This window comes from Channa argus, chromosome 13 (assembly GCF_033026475.1).
Source record: "Channa argus isolate prfri chromosome 13, Channa argus male v1.0, whole genome shotgun sequence".
Lineage (NCBI taxonomy): Eukaryota > Metazoa > Chordata > Actinopteri > Anabantiformes > Channidae > Channa > Channa argus.
Window position 1 is genome coordinate 16660497 of NC_090209.1, and position 20784 is coordinate 16681280.

Sequence of the window (20784 nt, forward strand, 5' to 3'; positions counted from 1 at the left end):
GAAAAACGGGCGTGGAAAGGGAGATGAAGGATAATATCTTCTACCTCCGGAAAGGCGTGCATTGTTTCCCCCATGTCTAAAATGTGCAAAAATAAATTGCACTTTCCAATCTATCTTGTGTTTCTATCTCTTATCAAATGACAGTAGAGGAAACCTACACTGACTGAAAAGTCTAAGTGACACGAACAATGTATGACAGCTGGTCTTTGTGCTGAAGCAGAATTTGCAATTCATGAGACTGGTCTAATCTACCTCCAGAATAAAAGCTCAGGCACCCTGCCTACATTTTCTTTGTACTAGTGCACACCAAAGTGCACACCAGCTGCTGCTGCTCTGCTTAGACACTCAGTCAAGACTTCCATCTTGTGGACAAGAATTTTATTCAAAACAGTTTCTATAGATAAATATACACACATACATACACAGTTCACAACTAAAGACCACAGGTAGAGATCATTGCTACAATATTCATTTATGAACTCTATTGACTGGAAAGTCCAAAGTCTTTACTGTAAGTAATTGAACTTACACACAGCAACTCTCAAAGTGAGATACCGTAACACCACAACAGGAAACCATCAGTTTGGATGGAACATCTGTGGTGAGGAAAAACCCAGCCTACTTCAGCTTGACACCATGTATTTGGAGGAAGTTTTGACATCCTGGGGATTCCGGTTTTCTTCCCTTTATGAGATGCACAAGATTTAGTTTCTGGGTTGTAACACCAGGCTGTCATGTCAAACAGGATGAAAATGTATGACATGATGGAATAATCTGTAACAGCAACATCATAGATGTACAATGAAATGTTCACACAGTTTAAATATTCAAACTGAAAAGGTTTTTGTTTACTATTTTACTTCAAATGCTTAAATAAGATTATATACATTTATAGAGGTAAACTGATCTTGTACACAAGCACGTTCTGAATTTTCCGTACTCCTTGCCTATCTACATACACGTACACAGCTACAGAGATACACGTACAAGATTTCAACAATATTAAAACCAGCATTCTGCTCTAAGAACAGCCCTACACTGTTAAGCCTGTAGGAAAACTTACAAAAGAAATCTGGCATTGAGTGGTGTGCAGGGTGTTCCACCGTTAGAAGAGGATTTCCCTAAATTCTCTGAAAAAAAAACGTTCCCCACCTACTGACAGGGGCTTCACTAGTGTACTTCCTCGACATATAGATGCATGATGTCTTTTGTTAAAATGTTGCTGATGTTGTCGCATTCATTTGAGGAAACGCTTAACAAATGAGGCCTGTTACTTTCTACGTTATTGACTGTATTGCAAACAAATCTTCAGAAATAGGTTTTAGCTAATTCATCTGTGCTTTAGGATTCCATTGTCCCTGTTTCTATATTTTAAAAATGTGATTGCTTCTTTCTTGTGGATGTCCATTTCACTGTAAAATCGTAAGGTTTTTAATAGTTTGAAGTCTACAGTATGTCACAGACCACCAGAAAAACGCTAGCCTAGGCTAAACTAACCAGGTTCTGGATGCACAGATGTTACAGTGAGAGGCCACAATTCATTGTTGATTTCAGTCTTTTTGTAGGATTTGTCGACAGTAACCATAATATGGAAAAACACCGGCATTGTTCTCTAATGATCCAGGCTCCAAGCTGACTCTGCACTGTATCACCTGTATTTTAAGTGACCTTCTGAAGGTAAAATAATAGTCACCAAGATAAGACATTATACTTCTGTTGTGAATTTGATGATGACGTAGGAAGAGAGAAAATACAGTACTTCAAATGCTGTTAGGTCTATGAAGATATCCACAATACTTTGTAATGCAATTAAATATTAGTTCAGCTTGTAATATAAAGCGGCATTACTAATTGTGGGTCATTTATGAAATTGCAGTTTTAGGTGGTTGTACCATCTAGTAGTTATTTTTGTCCTTTTTATGAAGAAGTTTTGACATTAATTTTTTACATTACATGTTAGCATGAAACGTGGTACAGCCTCCGGTGTCCTGCAATGCTCCACCGAAATCCTGATCGGCATGATTTCTGTGTGCTGTGAAAGTTTGCTTTGATTCAGACCACCACTGCAGCTTCTCCAGATTTTCCTGCAACTTCTGGGCACATCCAGATAAATCCATATAGTGTAAAGCTGTGAAAACATCATTCAGGCTCGCAGAGGACTGCTGGCTCCACAGCCTGAGCATCTGGTACTGTCTCTCCATTGAGCCCACACCCAAACCAGCCTCCAGCTCAGCCCGTTCTAGCTGTTTATCATCCACCGAGAGCAGACGCAAGAACTCCTTCCACCTACGCAAGGGCACCTCCTTGATAATCTCGTAGTGGACAAAGGCCGGCAAGTGCTTTGAATGCTCTTGTTTGTCAGCTGGAAGAAGAGAATCACAGAGAATCAGAAGAAAATACACAAAGACTCTGTGTGCAGTCCATCCAAAGTGCTACTGCCTACGATATTAATCATTTTTGTTCTTTTGAGTGTTTCAGTGAAACAGCTATGTACTGCATAACATTATGTTGTTGGTTTTTTTTTTTTTAAACATACAGTCAAATCAAGTCAAAGAGCATCATAATGTTACAAAACACAGTGCAAGGGTAATTCAACCTTCAGGCTTGTATTAGATCTCTTGGGTGTAGGTTTGTTATGATGTGTCCAACCCCTCAAAAACCTCCAATATACAGTGAAGCATAGAGGCAAACACACAACTTCCTGTTTTACGATAGAAATAGAGAATGTCACCACCCCTACGACCACACGGGAATTAAAGTTCAGCTACTGTACAAATGTCAGACAAAACAAGATGAGATCACTAGTAACAATGCAGCTGTATTTAACGACTTACTAAAAGCTTCCGTAAAAGACTATTGTTTGCTTTTGTTAAGTTTTTCCTGTTGACACATCGCTGTATCATGTAGTACCCGAATAACTAGATATCAATAAATCTATATTATGAGTAAGATACAGACCACGAATGTTGTAAAGGAATGTATGTAGGAGTCTAATGAAGTCAGAATTCAGAATTCAGAAATTGACCACATTAAAAAGCAGAAGTTCAAACATGACATGAACTTCTTATCTGATGAACATGGATCTGTCTTTATTTGAAAACAGTAATGAGTTGATCAGTGATCCATTTAAAATATCATGTGCTTTTAGTTATTTCCTTGCAAATATGGGTGTTTTGATTTGATGTTAATTAAAAATCCAAAAATTTGTCTTTTATATTCTATCGATATGATTCCATTACATCCTTTTAATAAAATTCAGGGTGTAATAAATGATAATAAATTTGCACTTTATATTTTTTTTAGATTTGTCTAAAGCACTTGAAATTTTTGATCATGATACTTTGTTAGGTAAATTTAAACAATATGTTGTACAACTGTATGTTGTAGTTAATGGGCAGTCTCCAACCCAGTTCACATTATTTGTGGCATACGACAAGGATCTACTTTATTTTAAGACCTTTATTTCTTCTTTTTATTAAGGATTATTAATGATTTTTCCTCAGTTTGTCAGTAAACTCTTTATGCTGACAATATTGTCTCATACAGACATACATACTTTTATTTTAAAAATGCTACTAAGGAAAGAGAGAGTTGTAAGATGGTTTGGACTTATCAAGCTTTCTTAAACATAAAAAGTAAAATCAGGGGCAGCTGTAGCTCAGTTTTTAAGGCAGTTATCCACAAACCACAGGGTCTGTGGTTCAACTCCTTGTCTCCTGGATACATGTCGAAATGTGAGCACCTTGTATGGCAGCCTCTACAATCTGTGTTTGAATGTGTATGTGGTCGGCTTAAAGAGAAGCAACATTGTAAAGCACTTTGGATAACAGGGCTATAAAAAGAGGCCCTTTAACATTTACCAGTGATGACACTGCAGCTAATTAGACAAGATCATCACTAGCTAGAAAGCATCCACTTTTCTGAGGTTTTTGTGCTGTTTCATTGGAGCAACGTGCGACCAATAAGACCAGACACTCTGTTTCTGTTAGTTTTACCAAAGACATGTAATTTCAATTGTTCCCAAGCAATGCAACATATGCTCACTGTAATATACAGGTGTACCTAATAAAGTGACCAGAGAGTGTATATTAAAACTGTAAACATTGTGTCAATTAATGTTTATGATCTTAGAGGCACACTTGAAGTAGCTTGGTCTGGAGTGTGATATTACCCATTGTTTACTATGTCATAATGTTAAGTAAAAATGTAAATATTTTATTGATGAAAAAAAGCATTTCCTTATAATACAACTATTTGTCATGAGCCTTTACTACAAAGTTACCAACAGTAAGAGACGCTCTTGTGACGACACTTCTGTTGTGACTTAACAGTTTTACAACCGATGCAAAAGTAGTTGTTATTTTATTGAGATAAAATGTTTCCTGGAGTATGTGGGTCTGGCCTCGTCCAATCTTAGAACTGAACCTGGTCTGTTTGTGGAGTCATAATTTAATTTCATGATTCCGAACATATCATAACATCTCATAACTTCACCTGATACATGCTCTCCTCATTATCGAGGTTTCGCTTTACTGTTAATCAGTAGCAGGTTTAGAAGCAAGAGGCAGGTGACATGTGAAGTCAAACAAAATAAATCATAGTAGTTTTCATAGCTTTCACAGAGCATTTTTGATAATAACCACCTAAAATTCATGGTAAGCACAAGTCTATTTCAAAATGTCCTATTACATGATTTATATGCTATATGCTTTATTTTATTCTACAGTGATATACAACCTTTTGCTAAAAGAAAGGAAAATTATATCTGGTTTCATATGATAATTTTTTAATGTCATTTCTGTATATGACTATAGTTCCATATTCTGATGGCTGATGTTTTTGGCTAATTATCTGTGAAACTTCCTATTCCTAATTTTTAGCCAGTGTTGAAAAGAAAATCAATTAAAATGGTAAACGGAATGACACATAGTGCACCGGAGCTAATGAAACTACTCATTCTTACCTTTGTGCTCAGTGTGTGGTAGCAGAGGGCTCATTTGGGATGAATTTTCTGATGTACATGGACTGAAAGTCCTCATGGGGTTTTCCACACATACGTCTAATGTCTAGAATGGGAAACAAGAAAGCGAAGTTAAATGGCTTTGTTGCAGCTAGCCCTTTAAAATGTTAAAATGTCACAAACAACCACACCAACAATGATCAACACTTAATCTTTGCTCATGTTAACCTTTACATTTACTTTCACAAGGCCCTCTGAGTGTCCACCTACAGTAGTACTCCAAACTAGATGTCTATCTCAAAGGAACTTAAAGTGTGAGAGAGTGAACACAAACCACTGTGGTTGAGCTGTTGCCTGGATGACTGTGTTGTTCTGTTAGGAGGAAAGCAGATGTTATCTGTTAGCTTCCTGCTTAGATTACTTGAGAAAGTGCAGAATAGAAAATTTTCTATACTTTCTCTGAAAAGACATTTTTATTTAATATTGAAAAGACCTTGGTGTGTGGTAAAAGGCGTCTTCTATATTTGCATTAACTGAGCACCACTACAGTACTTGTTTTACTATCACAAATGAAAAAACTATTTCCGACAATGTATTAATCAGTCCCTCCAGGACACCATGGACAGTTTTTTAATTGTGACAGCCTAAAATGCATATTTTTGCAACCGCTTCTCTAAAAGTGTTATGATGGATGTTGCAATTTTTTATGATGTTTTAATTTGCAAGGATGCAGAGAATTCAACACATTGCAAATTCCTGGAAGGACTAAGGGGTTAGTATTAAATAAAAAAATCTTTTAAAGGTTTACAATAAATAGTACACATCTTCATCTTCTGTTTACATGATGTTACTACGTATTAAATGGAGGCATGAAAAATTAAAAAAAAAAGTAATCTTTCAGTTCAATTTCAGAATTTATTAACACTACATTTTACTTACGGTAAGTAAAACTACAGAGAAAACAACTATAATTAACTTTAATGTAATCATCTCCATGCAGAATGGCTCCTTACAGTGTTAAATTATTATATTTTCAAACAGTTTATGAGTAATTATGTGACGTATAATTAGAGTAATACATATAAAGGTGTATAATAGAACAATGTGGGCCTCTTGAATGTAGTAAAATAGAGGTATAAGTTGTAATATACCATTGAATATGGGGTTCCCGGGATGTTGATCCACTTTTTTCTTTATGCTCCAGCAGTGACAGGTGCCTGTGCTTTCTAGTGTGATCTTCATCAGCAAGGGCCCAAAGACCAGAACAAAGATCACAACCAACAAGGCCACCCATATATTATGAAGCCCTACAATGGAGACAAAAGAACCCTTATAAAACTGCACTAAGACTATATGATGGCTGAAAAACTGAAGATCTATTAAATGCTGATCAGCCAGATAAAACAGGTAATAGTAAAGCGTGAATTCTCCATGGCTCCATGGAAACTATAAAGCAACTGACCAGTTTCACTTCACATACAAAAATACAGTCTTTATAACTAACCTTTCGGTGGAACTGGGCCGATAACAGGATTTGATGTCGCGTTAAAGAAGGTGGTTGTTGTCCGTGTGGTTGTCGTAGTAAACAATTTAGTTAACATAGTCGTAGATGTAGAAGTAGCTAAACCTGCCATTGCATCCGGTGAACATTTCTCGTGGCATTTTGTGCCATTCGGACATGTGCTGAAAAGAAAGGACAGACTGAAATAGACAACAATTGCATATCACAACAGCTGTATCCATACACTAAAGGACAGGTTCACAACAATAGGCAGGTGCCAATATATGAAATCAATTCTGATTGCTATGATGATTAAAAAGTTAACGCTTCCTATGTGATGTCAAGTGACAGCTTACCGGAAATGAATATGAGACTTATATGGACTGATTCTATATCAAGACAAAAGTTCACCTCTTCATTTCACAAAATCCCTCTCGGTGGTTGCCCCACACAATGCAATTTAAAGATATACAGTCATACAACACATACAAGCACTGACTCTAACATTATTCTGTACCTACACCCTATATTAACAGAAGTGATTACATTTACACATTGGAAATGAACCTACTCTTTGTTTTTTTTAACGCAAAACAGCACACAAATGCGGAAAACCTCCCAATTGATTTCAACAAAATTGCCTTTCTGCTGAGACATTTAATATCAGCAGACACACTGTTCAGAAAAACCACAGGAACTGGTTGTCTGAAAGATAATAGTTTTAAATATTGTTGGGGAAAAATTGCAGCAGAATCACAGAGAGTCCCTGCTCTTCAACAAGCAGACGTGTCCCTGGAAACCATGACTTGCTTGATTACTTAGATCATGACTCACAGGCAGGTTTCGTACAGTAACTTGATGAATGAATTGTCTTCAAATGTCTTGTTTAAAGTTAAACTCTTAAGATATATTCAAATGAATTTCATGCAAAGGAACATGCATAACAACTGACATCTTTATGAGAAGCTGTGGTGGCACATTTTCTACTAGATGGCTTAAAAAAACTATTGACTGACAAACAACTTTTTTTTTTGTCCTTTTGGCTTAACCCATGAGTTCATGTCACCACACAGATCATTGTCTGCATGTTGATTTGGCACAGTTTTTACACTGGATGCCCTTCCTGACGCAATCCTCCCTAATTTCTACCGGGCTTGGACCAGCACTGCACAGCTGGGGAGGGGAATGGGCTGTTAGGGGTTCAGTGTCTTGCCCAGAGACACTTTGACATATAACCAGGACGGGGGATCAAACCACTGACGACTGCCTTTATCAAGTGAGCTAAAGCTGCCCCCAACTAATGAGTAATAAAACAATGTTTTTAGGGGAAGGTCATCTGTCATGTAGTTAACTGGAAGTTAAGTAATGTTTAGTGGACATAAATGTCCTCTTACTTAACTTCCACTGTATAGCAAATATAGCAACTAAGAAAAGTAGAAGATAAATGATAGTGATAATAAGACGTACTAAAAAGTAGCCATTCTAAACAGGCCGGGGCGATCATCCCTTACCTGTTGCAGCACTTCCTTCGGTAGTCAGCATTTGTATCATCTATTGAAAAACAATGTGAGGATGAAGTATGTTTATCAATAAACATTAACTAGCAGCTAACAATATAGAGCTCTTATTGCCTTTGACTTACCTTTACTCTGTTGACATGGCTGACACACCTTATAGTCACTTGCATAGTAGTATCCTTCCTTACAGTCACATACCACATTACTATTGAAGGTGCAGGGCTTTAATTCAACTTCATTGGCTGTGGGGAAAAAAATCCATATCCTTTTTATCTCAATCCACCACACTGAAACATAGTCCTTCACACACCAAAGAATTTTTATTTGGTACTTATTTTTATTAATTTCTTACATTGCTTTAGTCGGCACACACATAATTTAATTAAGATCACATTTAAGTCAATGCTTAACAGGTGTTAAAATCAGCATGTCATTTGTTATATGACTCAGATGCAGCCTTTTTATAACAGTTTTTAATCTTAGATAGCTCAACATGCTTTAGTTCACCCGTCAACACTGACATCAAATGTCTATGTTACACATCCTGTAATTTGTTACAGTTTCAAATATCCAACCACAAGATGTTGCTTTAATCCCACTAAGACTATACTTTTTGTACTTGTTTGTTTGTTTATGCTAAATTACTTGCTATTTTGAATTATTACAAAATAAAAATTGTCCACTCCTTATCATATTGGAACAAAAAGAGCTGAATGTTTACTGCAACAAATAGCATCATATTTGAATTCATAAAAGCTCAATAGATCACTATACAAAGTATAACACAAGTTAACAGCCTGTGTTTCTGTCATGCAGCCAAAGCTATTGTATTTGAACAATATACGAATGTACTTACTTTTACAAATGCCACACCTATGGCATTTTTCTATGAAGTTTTCTTTGGCTGTGAATGTGTTATGAAGACATTGTTCACATTTGTATTTTTCTGAACCATCACATTTCGCGGTTTTATGAAATCCTGGGGAAAAGTGGAGGAAATGAGAATGCAAATGAGTTAATGATTTTACTGTGACTTTGCAAAACAGTGTCAATGAAAGCGGTGAATTGTAATAACTAACCAGCTGGGCACATTTCATGACATAAACTACGGGTTTCGTCTATTGGGTTTGTGTAACTGCGTCCACTGGAAAGGAAGACAAGTATCAGATGAACAACCTGAAACAAAAGATCAGGTTTTAGATCTGAGGTTACAAAAAAGTGAAAATCAGTGTCCAATTACATGGCTGTGGGTGCTCGGATCGAACTCTTATCTTAAGCAGTTTCTATCCACCCATGAAAAACCTCTGGGAATGTGCTGCCACTGACATGGAGCCCATGAAGTGCAATGACTGTACATTTACTTTACTGTAAAAGCTTTATGCATGTTGATGAGGAGTGAAGACTCATTTTGAACTAACAAGAAATGTATGTTATTTTAAATCACTTTTTACTTTCAGAGCTAAAAATGATGTCCCCCCCCCATCATTTCCACTGTAGGTAATATATGACACGATCTATTCTTGAACTATCAACAGGATGAATAAATATAACCACCAAAGCTCTTTCGTCCATATGGGCACTTAACATTTGTCATAAGACATTGTTGAAAAATTGTGAACCTGCCATTTAATGAGATCTAAGATGCACACGCATGGATTTTCTTGTATGATGTCACACCTTCACAATAAGTAAAATTCTAAATATTATGCGTATATTGAATAACTAAATTATTTACTATTGCACTTCTCTGAATCAGCACATTGACATGCTATATCCTGCAAATAAATACATGTTTACGATAATAATGAAGCCCAAACTGGCCCTAAATTCTGAGAGCAGCACCAACAAGTATTTGTAAAACAGTGCTCGCTACGTTTGCAGCACGGTGCACATCAAAGAAGCAGCTGGTTGCAGACTTTCCAAAGGCAATCCTTTATCGTTCTTTTCTTTTTCTGGTTTAATTCCACACGTGTGTACACTTCAAAATGATGCCGCTTGCCAGCCATCTACATTTCATTTAGCTTTACACAAAACTATTAAAGCTATTAAAGCAAATACTATGTTTAGTTCGCAGACTAAATAATCGATCAACAAACTTGATGTTTTGCTGTAACTTATAAGGTACATGGTACAAGTCTGAGCCTAAAACTCAAACCACAACTGTAAAACTGTACAACACACTTGTGGGCTGAACAGTTTATACAAATCAAAGGTTCTTTAAAAATAACAAGCATCTAAAATTTAGAACAACCTCTTTAACTGAGCTGATGTAGCAAATACGGAGTAAACATGTTTGTTCACGTTAACAGCAATACTGTAACAACAGCAGTGATTAGCAATAACAATCCTCTCAAAACCTTGAATTATACTTGAAACTGAAAGCGCAGAGGATCCAAAGAAAACATCAGAGATTGGATAACTTACCAAGTTCATGTTGAAAGAGAAAAACGTGAGAAGGTTAAACAACCAGGTTTAGATAGCGTTAGTTTCACTTATTTTAAAAGAAAAGTTGGATTGTCACAATTTACCAGGACAGGACATCGCTAAACTCATCAACAGGATGAGGCATTCTGACGTTAAACCATCACAAACTTTCCTTTAAAGCTGAGTCAAATGAAAGATTAAAGGAAGCTGATGTGTTTGTGGGTCAGAGCTCTCAATTCTTTGGAGCCTTCAGAGAAGTGGTGCGAGAAACAGGAAACATTTTGAGATCACACAACACCCATCCCACACACCATGACTGGTAGAAACGTCAGCATGGACACACAAACACACACACACACACACACACACACACACTCCTCTGCCTGACTCTTTCCTATGATTCCAGTGAATCTCTCTGACACAAATGTGGTTCACGCATACTGTAAATACAGGCCCCATACATGGGGATAATTCAGAGGTTGGATACAGGTACAGGGTGCTGTGTGTAAAAGAGACTAAAACCAATTAAGACGTAACAAGCTTTTGACTTTCGAAACTCCTAAAATCAGCAGATATTGCAGTATTATTTTACAGTGCTTCAGTGGCACTGTAATATTGTACATATAATTTATATAAACCAATATAAACAATAGCATATACACTACTCACAAAAACTTAGGGATATTTGACTTTAGGGAAATTTATGGAAAATGTAAGAAGTTCATGCTACAGTGATTTTGTATCATGAACGTAGGGTGTTTAAGTAGAAGCATGCAATAGTAATTTCTTCATCTTAAAAATGTATTCAAACAATAACAGTGGTGGGTGTACCACAACAAAAAATGTCAGTGTCTCAATAACTTGTCATAACTTGTGTCCTTGAGCATCAATTACAGCCTGACGACGTCTGCTGAGCCATGGCGTTCCACTCTTCTTGAAGGGCTGCCCTCAGGTCATTGGGGTTCTGGGGTGCAGCGTCACAACCCTCTGCATGACGACTCAGCTGGTCCCCATAGGTGATCTGTAGAAAGTGCGCTCCATTTGAGGCACCCCAGCCTCCAGCAGCCTTTCCCTGATGATGTGACCTCGATGAGCTGGGGCATTGTGGTTCATTAAGATGAAATGAGCAAACCTTTGTTGCTCATCCAGAGGCACAATGAATGGATTAATGATATTATTCACGTAGTATCCTACTTGTCACAGACACACCTGCCCAGATTGTAACACCACCACCTCCAAAAGCTCGTCTGGTGACAACAGTTGCTGATGCATAGCGTTTCCACACAGTGTGAATCAACTTTTATCAGAGAACAGCACTAAGGCAAACTGGTTCCTCATCCAGCACAAACGCTCTCTGTTCCATGCAAGTAGATGACGCAGTCTTACTATTTTAAAACTAAATGTAGCCGCATTTAGGGATCTTATGCAACGTAACAAAATTATAGATCATTTATAGGTGCTATTTGGAAGCATGCCAGTTGCATTAGCCTAAGTCTGAATTATATTGGTTGTTTAATGATGTGTTTATCCTGCTGCTTTATTTGTGTTTTCCAGTGGGACTTATGGTTAATTTAAATTAACGAAAGAAAAAAGGTTTTTGACCTGAAAAACATTTCTAAACTACTGGGGAGATTGAGTCATTGCTCTGGAAAAGCTGCGTTTTCATGACCCTTTTTTTCATAAACTCCATTATGTTTCAGAAATATAGCCTAGTTTTAATGCTACAGTTATATGACAGTTTCTTTAGAACAGTAGTAAGATTTCATATATAAAACATAGTTATGAAGAAGATTAAAATATGAAAATATGGTACATTAACTGCAGATTGTTTTAATTGAATAGCTTCAGTAGTTTGTCTTTAGACAGACCTGAGCAATTTTGATCTAATACTATTCCTGGTGATATAGTATTTTTACATTATTGAAACGCAATTATTGGCGTTTCAATAATTGTTGGATTTGAACAGATCTGTCCCAGCAGATCTGTGGGGGAAACTCAAACAAACGTGCTAAATTAACAACGTTATTACATTGAACATACGTGCACGGTCCATTAAACGTAAATAAAGAAGGTCATGGTGTAAAAATCCAAAGCAACATTAGCAAAATATTCCCCTCTGTGTGTGTGTGTACTGTGCTGAGCTTGCAACAGCAGCACCCAGAAGTGAACAAAGCGACCCGGAAGCGGTGGTCCGACTGGAGGCAGGCAGAAAGAACATCAACCTTTTATATTATAGCTGTACTCGCAAGACAATATCTGCAATCAGGACACAAGGTATTTGTGCATGTCTTTTCCTGTCTCCAATGCTATGCATTTCTCTGGTAAGCAGTAGATTCCCATATGCGTGCATCGTGCACAAAATGCAATTGCTGCCCTTTGATTCGTCCAAAAGTTGCAGAATGTGAAAAAAAGCAGCCCTAAAAGTGAGATTTGCTTAAGATGGCACAGCGCCTGTCGGGAGAAAGGGGACTGTGCGCTGGTTCTGTTTTGACCTTAATGCATCGGTACGGTTGCCTCGTTCCGTGTGCTGTTTGGGTTGAGCCTGCATCTCGTACGTTTCCGTGCTGTTTTTGCAGGGCATGGTTGTTGTAGGAAGTGTCATTTTTTTTGAGAGGTGGGGAGGCCGGGCTATTCAAACCTGCAATTCGCCGTAAACAATCATTCATGCCTTTGACATGATAAACACCTTTGTGTACGCGGCGGCCGCTTCTTCTCCCCGACAGCCTCCCCACGACAAGATGTTCATGCTCCTAAATTTTTGGGGTCTGCAAAATATGGCGTCCCGCCTTATAAAAATAAGGCTGCCATTTTTGTTTCTCTTTTGTCTGGAAATGTTTTAAGAAAACTGTCTGAGAATGTCTGAGTGGCACCGGGAGGGTCGATCCCTGCGGTCCAGCTTCAGTCTGAGTCCAGAGGTGCTCTCAGATCGGACTTGTGTCAGAAAAGTCATAGAATGGAAAGTTTGGTGGGTTTTTTTTTTTACTGCGTTTGAAAATTATTTAAAGCGACGTGCACACATTTTTAGGGTTTTACACTGAGACGAAAACACTAGAGGGACTAAATGACTAAACGGCCAAATGTCGGTCAGGCTACTGGCTTTTAATGAATGACCCAATATTTCTAGGTGTCATTTAGGTTTTTCACCACTTTCTTACTTTAAGGTGACAGCATAATGTACACACTTATAACAGCACTCGGTTTGTTTCCCAATCATAATTACTTTTTAATTAACAATTTTGTCTTAAAGCTGCATATAGCTATTTATAACATTCCAAATTCGTTTTTGTCAAATAAAATGTTATTCAGGTTCCACTTAATAGATTTTTCTGGCTTTTGAACACATCACCGTCTTCCCCAGTGACTTTTCTTTTTCTGTTCTTCTGTCAATTTTTAATTGAGGTCAATTAAAATCCAGTTAAAGCTAAATCCACTTTTACAAGTACTCAAATGGCAGCAACTAAACAATATATAAAATATTTATAAAGTTTTAATTTTATTAGAATTTTGTCAATATTGTTAGTTATTTAAACATTTATCTCTGTAAAATTGTTGTGAATGGGTTTGCTGGCTTGTGGTGAAAAAAAAAGCAAATCGTAAAAAACCCATACTATTTGTTCTTAAAGAAATTATACATTGGAAAAAAAATTATAATATTGATAATTAAAATTTGTCCTTAATAATAATTTGTATGGAGCTGATACATTTCACTTATTTGTGCCACCTGCGCAGTAACAATTCATCATGAGTCCCAAAATAGTGTCTTAATTCTTTTTTTCCTGTTTTGTTATTCAACAGTCTCATAACATATAATAATGTGATAAACACTGAAATGTATCCTGAACTGGGAAAAAATGAAAAGGATCAGATTTTCAACTAAATATGAAACTTGCCATGTGTTGTGTCTTGTGGTTTGGGTATTATCATCATCAGAATTTGACTGTAAAGTTAGTGTGTCAGTTTGCAGTATTACCAGAATCTGCCTACACTTTTATTTGTTTTATGCTTTACCACTTCAAAGGTGGAAAAACTGTGCTCTGCATCATAAAACCACCTCTGACCTCTAGAAATGTGTAGAGTGTAATCTTGTCAAGTACAGCTGGGCTTTTAAATAAAGACTTAAATAAATATCACAATTTCTTTTTTAGGATGGCAGAACCTCGATTTAACCAGCCATATTTCTGGCCACCGCCTCCATCCATGCCAGGCCAGGTAAGTCCGCTCGTAACATGTAATTACTGTGACATTTCCACTTTTCATTGCCATTAGTTTCTATGTGTGAATGTCTTTTCAGCCATTCAGCACACGTCCATCAGTGAACCAAACTCTCGGACTGATAATGCGTCACAGTTAGTTCTCATAAATAAACAAAATCGAACTTGTACTGTGTGCTGGTCAGTGTTCTCTGTCATAGGGTTGATTTTTGGGGGGCGTGAATGACATTCACACATGGTGGCTGTTTTCTGTTGAGCATGACCCGTTAACCCTTGCAGCTGGATAACCTGGTGCTCATTAACAAGATCAAGGAGCAGCTGATGGCTGAGAAGATTCGACCCCTGCACCTGCCACCTACCTCCACCTCTTCCCAGCAGCCATTGCTGGTGCCCACCTCATCCACAGACGGTAGTACTCAGCATGGTATGTCGGTGCCAAAGCCGCAGCAGGTGCCGGGCCACCACACACAGCCACAAGGCTCTTCACAGCCAGATATTGCTCTGCATGCCCGACCTGCCTCCAGCTCTGGACCAGGTAGTCTCCCCTTTAGTGTTGATAGGCTGAAACTTTGCTTTTTTTTTAAGAACATGTTTAATCTAGTTATTGCAATGTTGTCTGTGTCAAGAGAGTAAACACTGATGCAGTGAGGAGTCTGTCATCCTTAAATGAACGGGGATTTGTGAATTAATAGGTGTCAGTACCAGAGCACATTTACCATGTTGGCACAAGGATCAAAAAATGCCGAAACATGCCCAACTCCAGGTCTCTGTAGACTTGATGAATCTCTGAGGTGGAGTCGATAAGCTGTCTACCTCTATGACATGTATTTTTAAAGATCGGAGCTACATTTAACTTATAAAATAATTAAAAACGATAAACTCCAATTGTCGCAAATTTGATCCACCAAAGAAACAATAAAGGTTTGTTTGTATAATATACTTTGATACCAGCATGATACAGTGTAAAGTTTGTCTACTGTATGTTAAAGTACAACTTCACTGATTAAAATCTCCAGATGGAAACATGGATGATAAGTCAGCAGTGAAGGCGAAAGGATTGTGGGAAGACTGGCACATGAGGCAGCTCAGCGAGCAACCTGGCCGAGTCAACCATCGTTCAGGTGACTGCATGTTAGTCTTTAAGTTCTGCTGATGCGCAGGAGACTCTGCATAAGAATCAGCCTCTGGTGTTGTTTCAATTTACAGTAGCATGTAGATGAATTAATATACAGTGAAGCACACCGTGCACACACAGCTAGCTGCAGATTAACTGTTCAGGTACTGAGTGTGTTAATAATTGGATGAAATGTTTGCAGAACATGAAATATTTCCTAATTCCTGAGGCTTGAAGTGGGACAGTAAACAGAGACTGTTGGTGAAAAAGGGTGACAGTCACAGATATGAGTTTTAAAGGTCAGTACCGAGTTTAGACAGATGTTGGTACAAACTGTAAAAACAAAAGTACAGATACCCTGACTTGTGGTTAACCTACAGGACACATATTGAGGACACTGAGGGCTTGTTGACCTGATAAAAAAACAACACCAATGGTTTTGAAAACCTACTGACTTGGGACTTTTATGCTTCGGTGCTTTAGAAATGGCATTGGTTCCTCCTGTTACAAACCGCTCTTTGTAACAGAAGTTGTGTCTTTCCCAACTCAAGCAAGTTTGTAAAGTCTAGAGTCTAACTGATCATTTTTCAATAATTGTATACACCGAATAACACAAAACATTTAAACTGTGTAAAAATGAAAAAGACACTATTTGTTGTTGCATGCAGCTCTTAAATCAGAAGGTTTTCAAGTGAAGTGTAGGGTTACATGTATCACTGTACTTCTGATTCCCACTTTCACAGGTCTGGCTCCTTCATCCCGACCCGACAGCCACAGCACCTCAGAGGCCCTGACCCCGACGACTCCAACGTCCAGTAGCCAGAACCGTCTGGGTGGTGCCCCCTCTGTGAACATCATCTCTGGGCTTGCTAGTGGTCCTGGCATGGACCACATGAAGGCTGGAGGCCTAGCAGGACTGTTGGGTCCTCCACCAAAGGCACCCAGAGGACGGAAGAAGATCAAAGCTGAAAACCCCTCTGGTCCTCTGCTGGTGGTGCCCTACCCCATCCTTGCTGACCAAGGCTGTGTCACTGTTGCACCTAAAGAAGGAAAAACCTACAGGTTGGAGACAGAAATTAGCTACTAATTTAAAGTTCTTACAGCCCCTTAGGGGAAACATAAGTTAAGTTGAACCTTTATTCGTCCCACAGTGGGGAAATTTCCAAGTTAAGTTTTCAAATGTGCAGCAATAATTTCTGTACAAAATAAAAAACAAAAAGTCAATATACAAAATGTTTATTCTTTATTATAGTCTTTATTCTGGACAAACTTTAACTTGGCCAAAACAGGCTAAATGGATGATGTTTATGAATCATTCTGTTCTTTTTTGTTTTCTTATAAAGATGCAAAGTGTGTCCGCTCACCTTCTTAACCAAGTCAGAGATGCAGATTCACTCAAAGTCCCACACGGAGGCAAAACCACACAAGTGTCCCCACTGCTCCAAAACATTCGCCAATGCCTCTTACCTGTCCCAGCACCTGCGCATCCACTTGGGAATCAAACCCTACCACTGCTCCTACTGCGAGAACTCGTTCCGTCAGCTGTCACACCTCCAGCAGCATACCAGGTGGGTTCAGCTGTGATCCTAAATAAGGAGGAGTCAAGTCAGTGTGGGGAAAAGGGAATTGGTACTGCCGACTTACTTTCTATACTGCAACTGTACAATTGGGCAACCAAAGAGCTGGGGTCACACATTAAACATATTTAGAGTATTTAAAAAATGAATGTGTTTTTTTTTTAGTAGAGAGTGTGTCACTTTGTGAATTTCTGTATGGCTTTGATCCCATTTTCAGTTTCTTTAATATATGGTGTAAAGTTGGGGATTATACATTTTTATTATTTCATGTCTTTTGTGAAATAGTTTAAAAATCCTAAAAAAAAAAAAAGGAAAAATGAGTTTGTAATTGTTTTAATCTGCTTCTATTGCTACAGAATCCACACCGGTGATAGGCCTTATAAATGTGCTCACCCTGGATGTGAAAAGGCTTTTACCCAACTGTCTAACCTCCAGGTCAGTACACGCTACACAAGTTACTGTATGATATTATTCTACTCAGTCACTAAAGGAAAACGTGGTTTACATGAAGTGGACTGCTCTTACAACTATTGCCTGTGTTTCTTTCCCAACAGTCTCACCAGAGGCAACACAATAAAGACAAGCCGTATAAATGTCCGAACTGCTACCGTGCCTACTCAGACTCTGCGTCATTGCAGATCCATTTGTCAGCGCATGCCATTAAAAACGCGAAGGCCTACTGCTGTAGCATGTGTGGCCGGGCATACACCTCAGTGAGTAACCCACAGGATTATCTCTGATTTCCAAATTGTGCTTTCAGGGATCTACAAAAGAGCCGCAATTGTTTTCAGCCCTGAATATTTTTAAAGCTTTAATAAGCAAAACTACTACATTAAATTTATAGTTTGAATAGCTTATTGGACTTTTTAATATCACAATGATTGCTCAATATATTTGTACTTGAAGACAGAGTTCAGTCTAATTTTGTTTAAAGGAGGAGTAAGTTTATTTTAAATAACTGTATTTGCAGAGTCTTGGGTGAATCTAGCTTATGATCTGGTGTCATCAGTGTTGTTAGGACACTGAACATTTATTTACTTCTTGCCCAAGTTAAAATGTTGTGCTTTTTCACCTAATCTGATGCCTCCCAGAGCATAGTTGTGACCGTTTATATACATTTTATAAGGTAGATTTATATATTTGTGTTGACATATGAGGGGAAAAGGGGTCAAATATTCTGATTAATGTCAGTAATAGGAGTAAATTAATTTTGAAATATGGTATGTTTGCATGCTTTTGCAGGAGACCTACCTTATGAAGCACATGTCCAAACACACAGTGGTGGAGCACCTAGTGAGCCACCAGTCGCCCCAGAGGACCGAGTCCCCCAGCATCCCCATACGCATCTCCCTCATCTGAGTTCCAGGGCCACTCAGCAGCAGGTCACAGTCAGAGTCTGTGTTTGGCTCGAGCTTATGGGGCCCTGCACCCCCGGCCATCTACATAAGGCTTACATTAGCATTATGACAGCTGACATAAGCATTCAGTGCTACATACAGTAAACAGACTGCCTCCATTCGTCTTAACACAGGGTGTCTGTCAAAAAATGAGCACAGCGTTATTTTGTGAATGTAACAGTACAGCTAGATGTTGTCCGGAGGATCGAGCAGCAAAGAATGTCTTGCGTCAGATATAATAAGCACTTTCGTAAGCGTCATGTAAACTGCCGGATGCATTGGCCATTAGAAATGTTTTAGTTAGGTTGTTTTTTTCCTCTTCCATAAAATGGGTTTCCAAAATGTGCCAGATGATATTTGCCCTTATAAAAATTTGAGAAAAATCAAAAAATGTTTACTGGGTGTATTCTGGAGACATCCAAAGATAATCTTAAAGCACTTTTAGGCCTTGTGGTTTGGGCTCAAATTGTTTCAACCTATTTGGGTAGGAAATGCCAAAGGGCATTACTTGTGGCAGCTAAGCGTATCGACTGTTTATCAAGAACAGTCTTTTTCTGTTACTTTCTTTGTTTTACTTACAACATTTACAGGGTCATCCAAATTTTAATTAAGGCAATCAGTAGACATTTAAACATGCTACAATTCAAACATATGATTGTAAAAAGAAGTTGCATTATTGACTGGGGGAGGCAAAAAAATATACAACATGGAAAGGAAGAAAGGTTAATGTTGTTTTTAAGCTTAATCTGTTTCAGTCCATATTTAATGTTCACCTTTGCAGCACCCTTATGGTTATAAACACATTAACACTGCATTTTATGTGAGAACATAATGTTTTACCCACATCCCATTTACTAGTGCCATATATATTAACCTTGCTGAGGTTGAACAAGAAAGCAGTTTTGTAATAGTGTGTGTGTGTCTGCTTTCTCTATTCAGTTAAGCTTTTATTTTTTTAGTAGTGCAAGTATATATGTTGCAGAGGCTGAATACATTGAGCAACTATCAGTGCTAGCTCTACCCCGCTCAGCCGGCTTAAAAATACACTTCAGCTGAAATAACATTTTACTCGAGTGGTAAATTTTAAAACTAATCATTGGACCAAAATGTGAAGTTATGTACAGCTACTCTGACCCAGTTAAGATTTTATCTTTAATAAGCTTTACCCATTCGGAATAAACTGCAGTATAAGTCATATTTCATAGGCCTATATTTTAAGTTTATGTGAAGGTGATACTTCTTAACTTCATTTTTTTTCTTTAGTATTCTTTTTAATTGTACACAAGATTGTTTCTTGTTTTTATTTTTATTTTTTACTGTAACTTTAACCTCTGGATGGTACTAATAGGGTACCCTGTATTCTTCAGGGCACTTCAGAAGTGGTGCTATGGCTAGATGTTACATTGGAGATGGAACTGAGAATAATGTAAAATAGCTATACAGTATATAGTACATTTTCAAAATAATAAAAACTTATTATTCAAGCCACTGGCCTGAAAACAGACATTTACGCCAACAACAGACCCTGCCTCTTCAACTTACTCCTTTTCGAGATAATGGGAAAATGTACATGTTGCTGTACTGTAAAACATGTTAATCATTTGTAGTACCTATTTTTAAGTTTTCATAAACATGTTCTGTTTGGGTTTTGTAAAAGTTTATCTATGAACGTACCGTAATTATTTTAGTCTATCCATATTAATTCATGTTTTATATCAGTTATTTACATGTAAGCCTTAACTGTTTTATCATCCCATTTCCATTACTCTGTATTGTGTTCTACAGTATTCAAATGTGTAAACATTTTAATTTTTTTCCTTCCGCATGGAGTTCCTGAGCTGTAATCTGTATGATAACTGTTTAACCCATGTTCTCTATGAAAAGATATTGCGTAGATTTATTACATTTTTTCCTGTCTTGCATTGTGGTTTCATATACAGTTTCTAGATGACTACATATGCACAGCCAAGACTGAGAAGTTAAACTAAGGTTATTAATGTTTAAAAAAGGAAAAAAAAGCTTTGTATCTTTACCTTGTTTAATAAACAGACTGTTATAAATTCAACACCGAGTGCTTTGCCAT

At 37.7% G+C, this 20784-nt stretch overlaps 2 protein-coding genes across 5 annotated transcripts; one reads left to right on the plus strand and one right to left on the minus strand.

The window, feature by feature from the left end:
• Window positions 1-360: 360 nt before the first annotated feature.
• On the minus strand, window positions 361-13651 carry si:ch211-112c15.8 (tumor necrosis factor receptor superfamily member 25). Of its 2 annotated transcripts, none has more exons than XM_067527345.1 (10): window positions 10403-13651; window positions 9058-9154; window positions 8835-8957; window positions 8104-8220; window positions 7973-8012; window positions 6465-6643; window positions 6112-6267; window positions 5295-5332; window positions 4964-5066; window positions 361-2362 (listed from the first exon to the last, which is right to left on the minus strand). In XM_067527345.1, exons 1-10 carry the CDS (start codon window positions 10409-10411, stop codon window positions 1950-1952), a joined length of 1275 nt encoding a protein of 424 aa, XP_067383446.1. In that variant the 5' UTR covers window positions 10412-13651; the 3' UTR covers window positions 361-1949. The 2 variants fall into 2 exon arrangements, with proteins under 2 accessions (XP_067383446.1, XP_067383447.1); XM_067527346.1 differs by having other exon boundaries at window positions 11297-13650.
• Window positions 12539-20766, plus strand: znf362b (zinc finger protein 362b). Of its 3 annotated transcripts, none has more exons than XM_067527342.1 (9): window positions 12539-12676; window positions 14548-14611; window positions 14893-15148; window positions 15630-15734; window positions 16471-16789; window positions 17071-17295; window positions 17661-17739; window positions 17859-18017; window positions 18547-20766. In XM_067527342.1, the coding sequence occupies exons 2-9, from the start codon at window positions 14549-14551 to the stop codon at window positions 18661-18663; spliced, it is 1323 nt and encodes a 440-aa protein (XP_067383443.1). In that variant the 5' UTR covers window positions 12539-12676; window position 14548; the 3' UTR covers window positions 18664-20766. The 3 variants fall into 3 exon arrangements, with proteins under 3 accessions (XP_067383443.1, XP_067383444.1, XP_067383445.1); XM_067527343.1 differs by having other exon boundaries at window positions 14920-15148; XM_067527344.1 differs by lacking the exon at window positions 12539-12676 and adding an exon at window positions 14694-14793 and having other exon boundaries at window positions 14592-14611.
• Window positions 20767-20784: the final 18 nt, after the last annotated feature.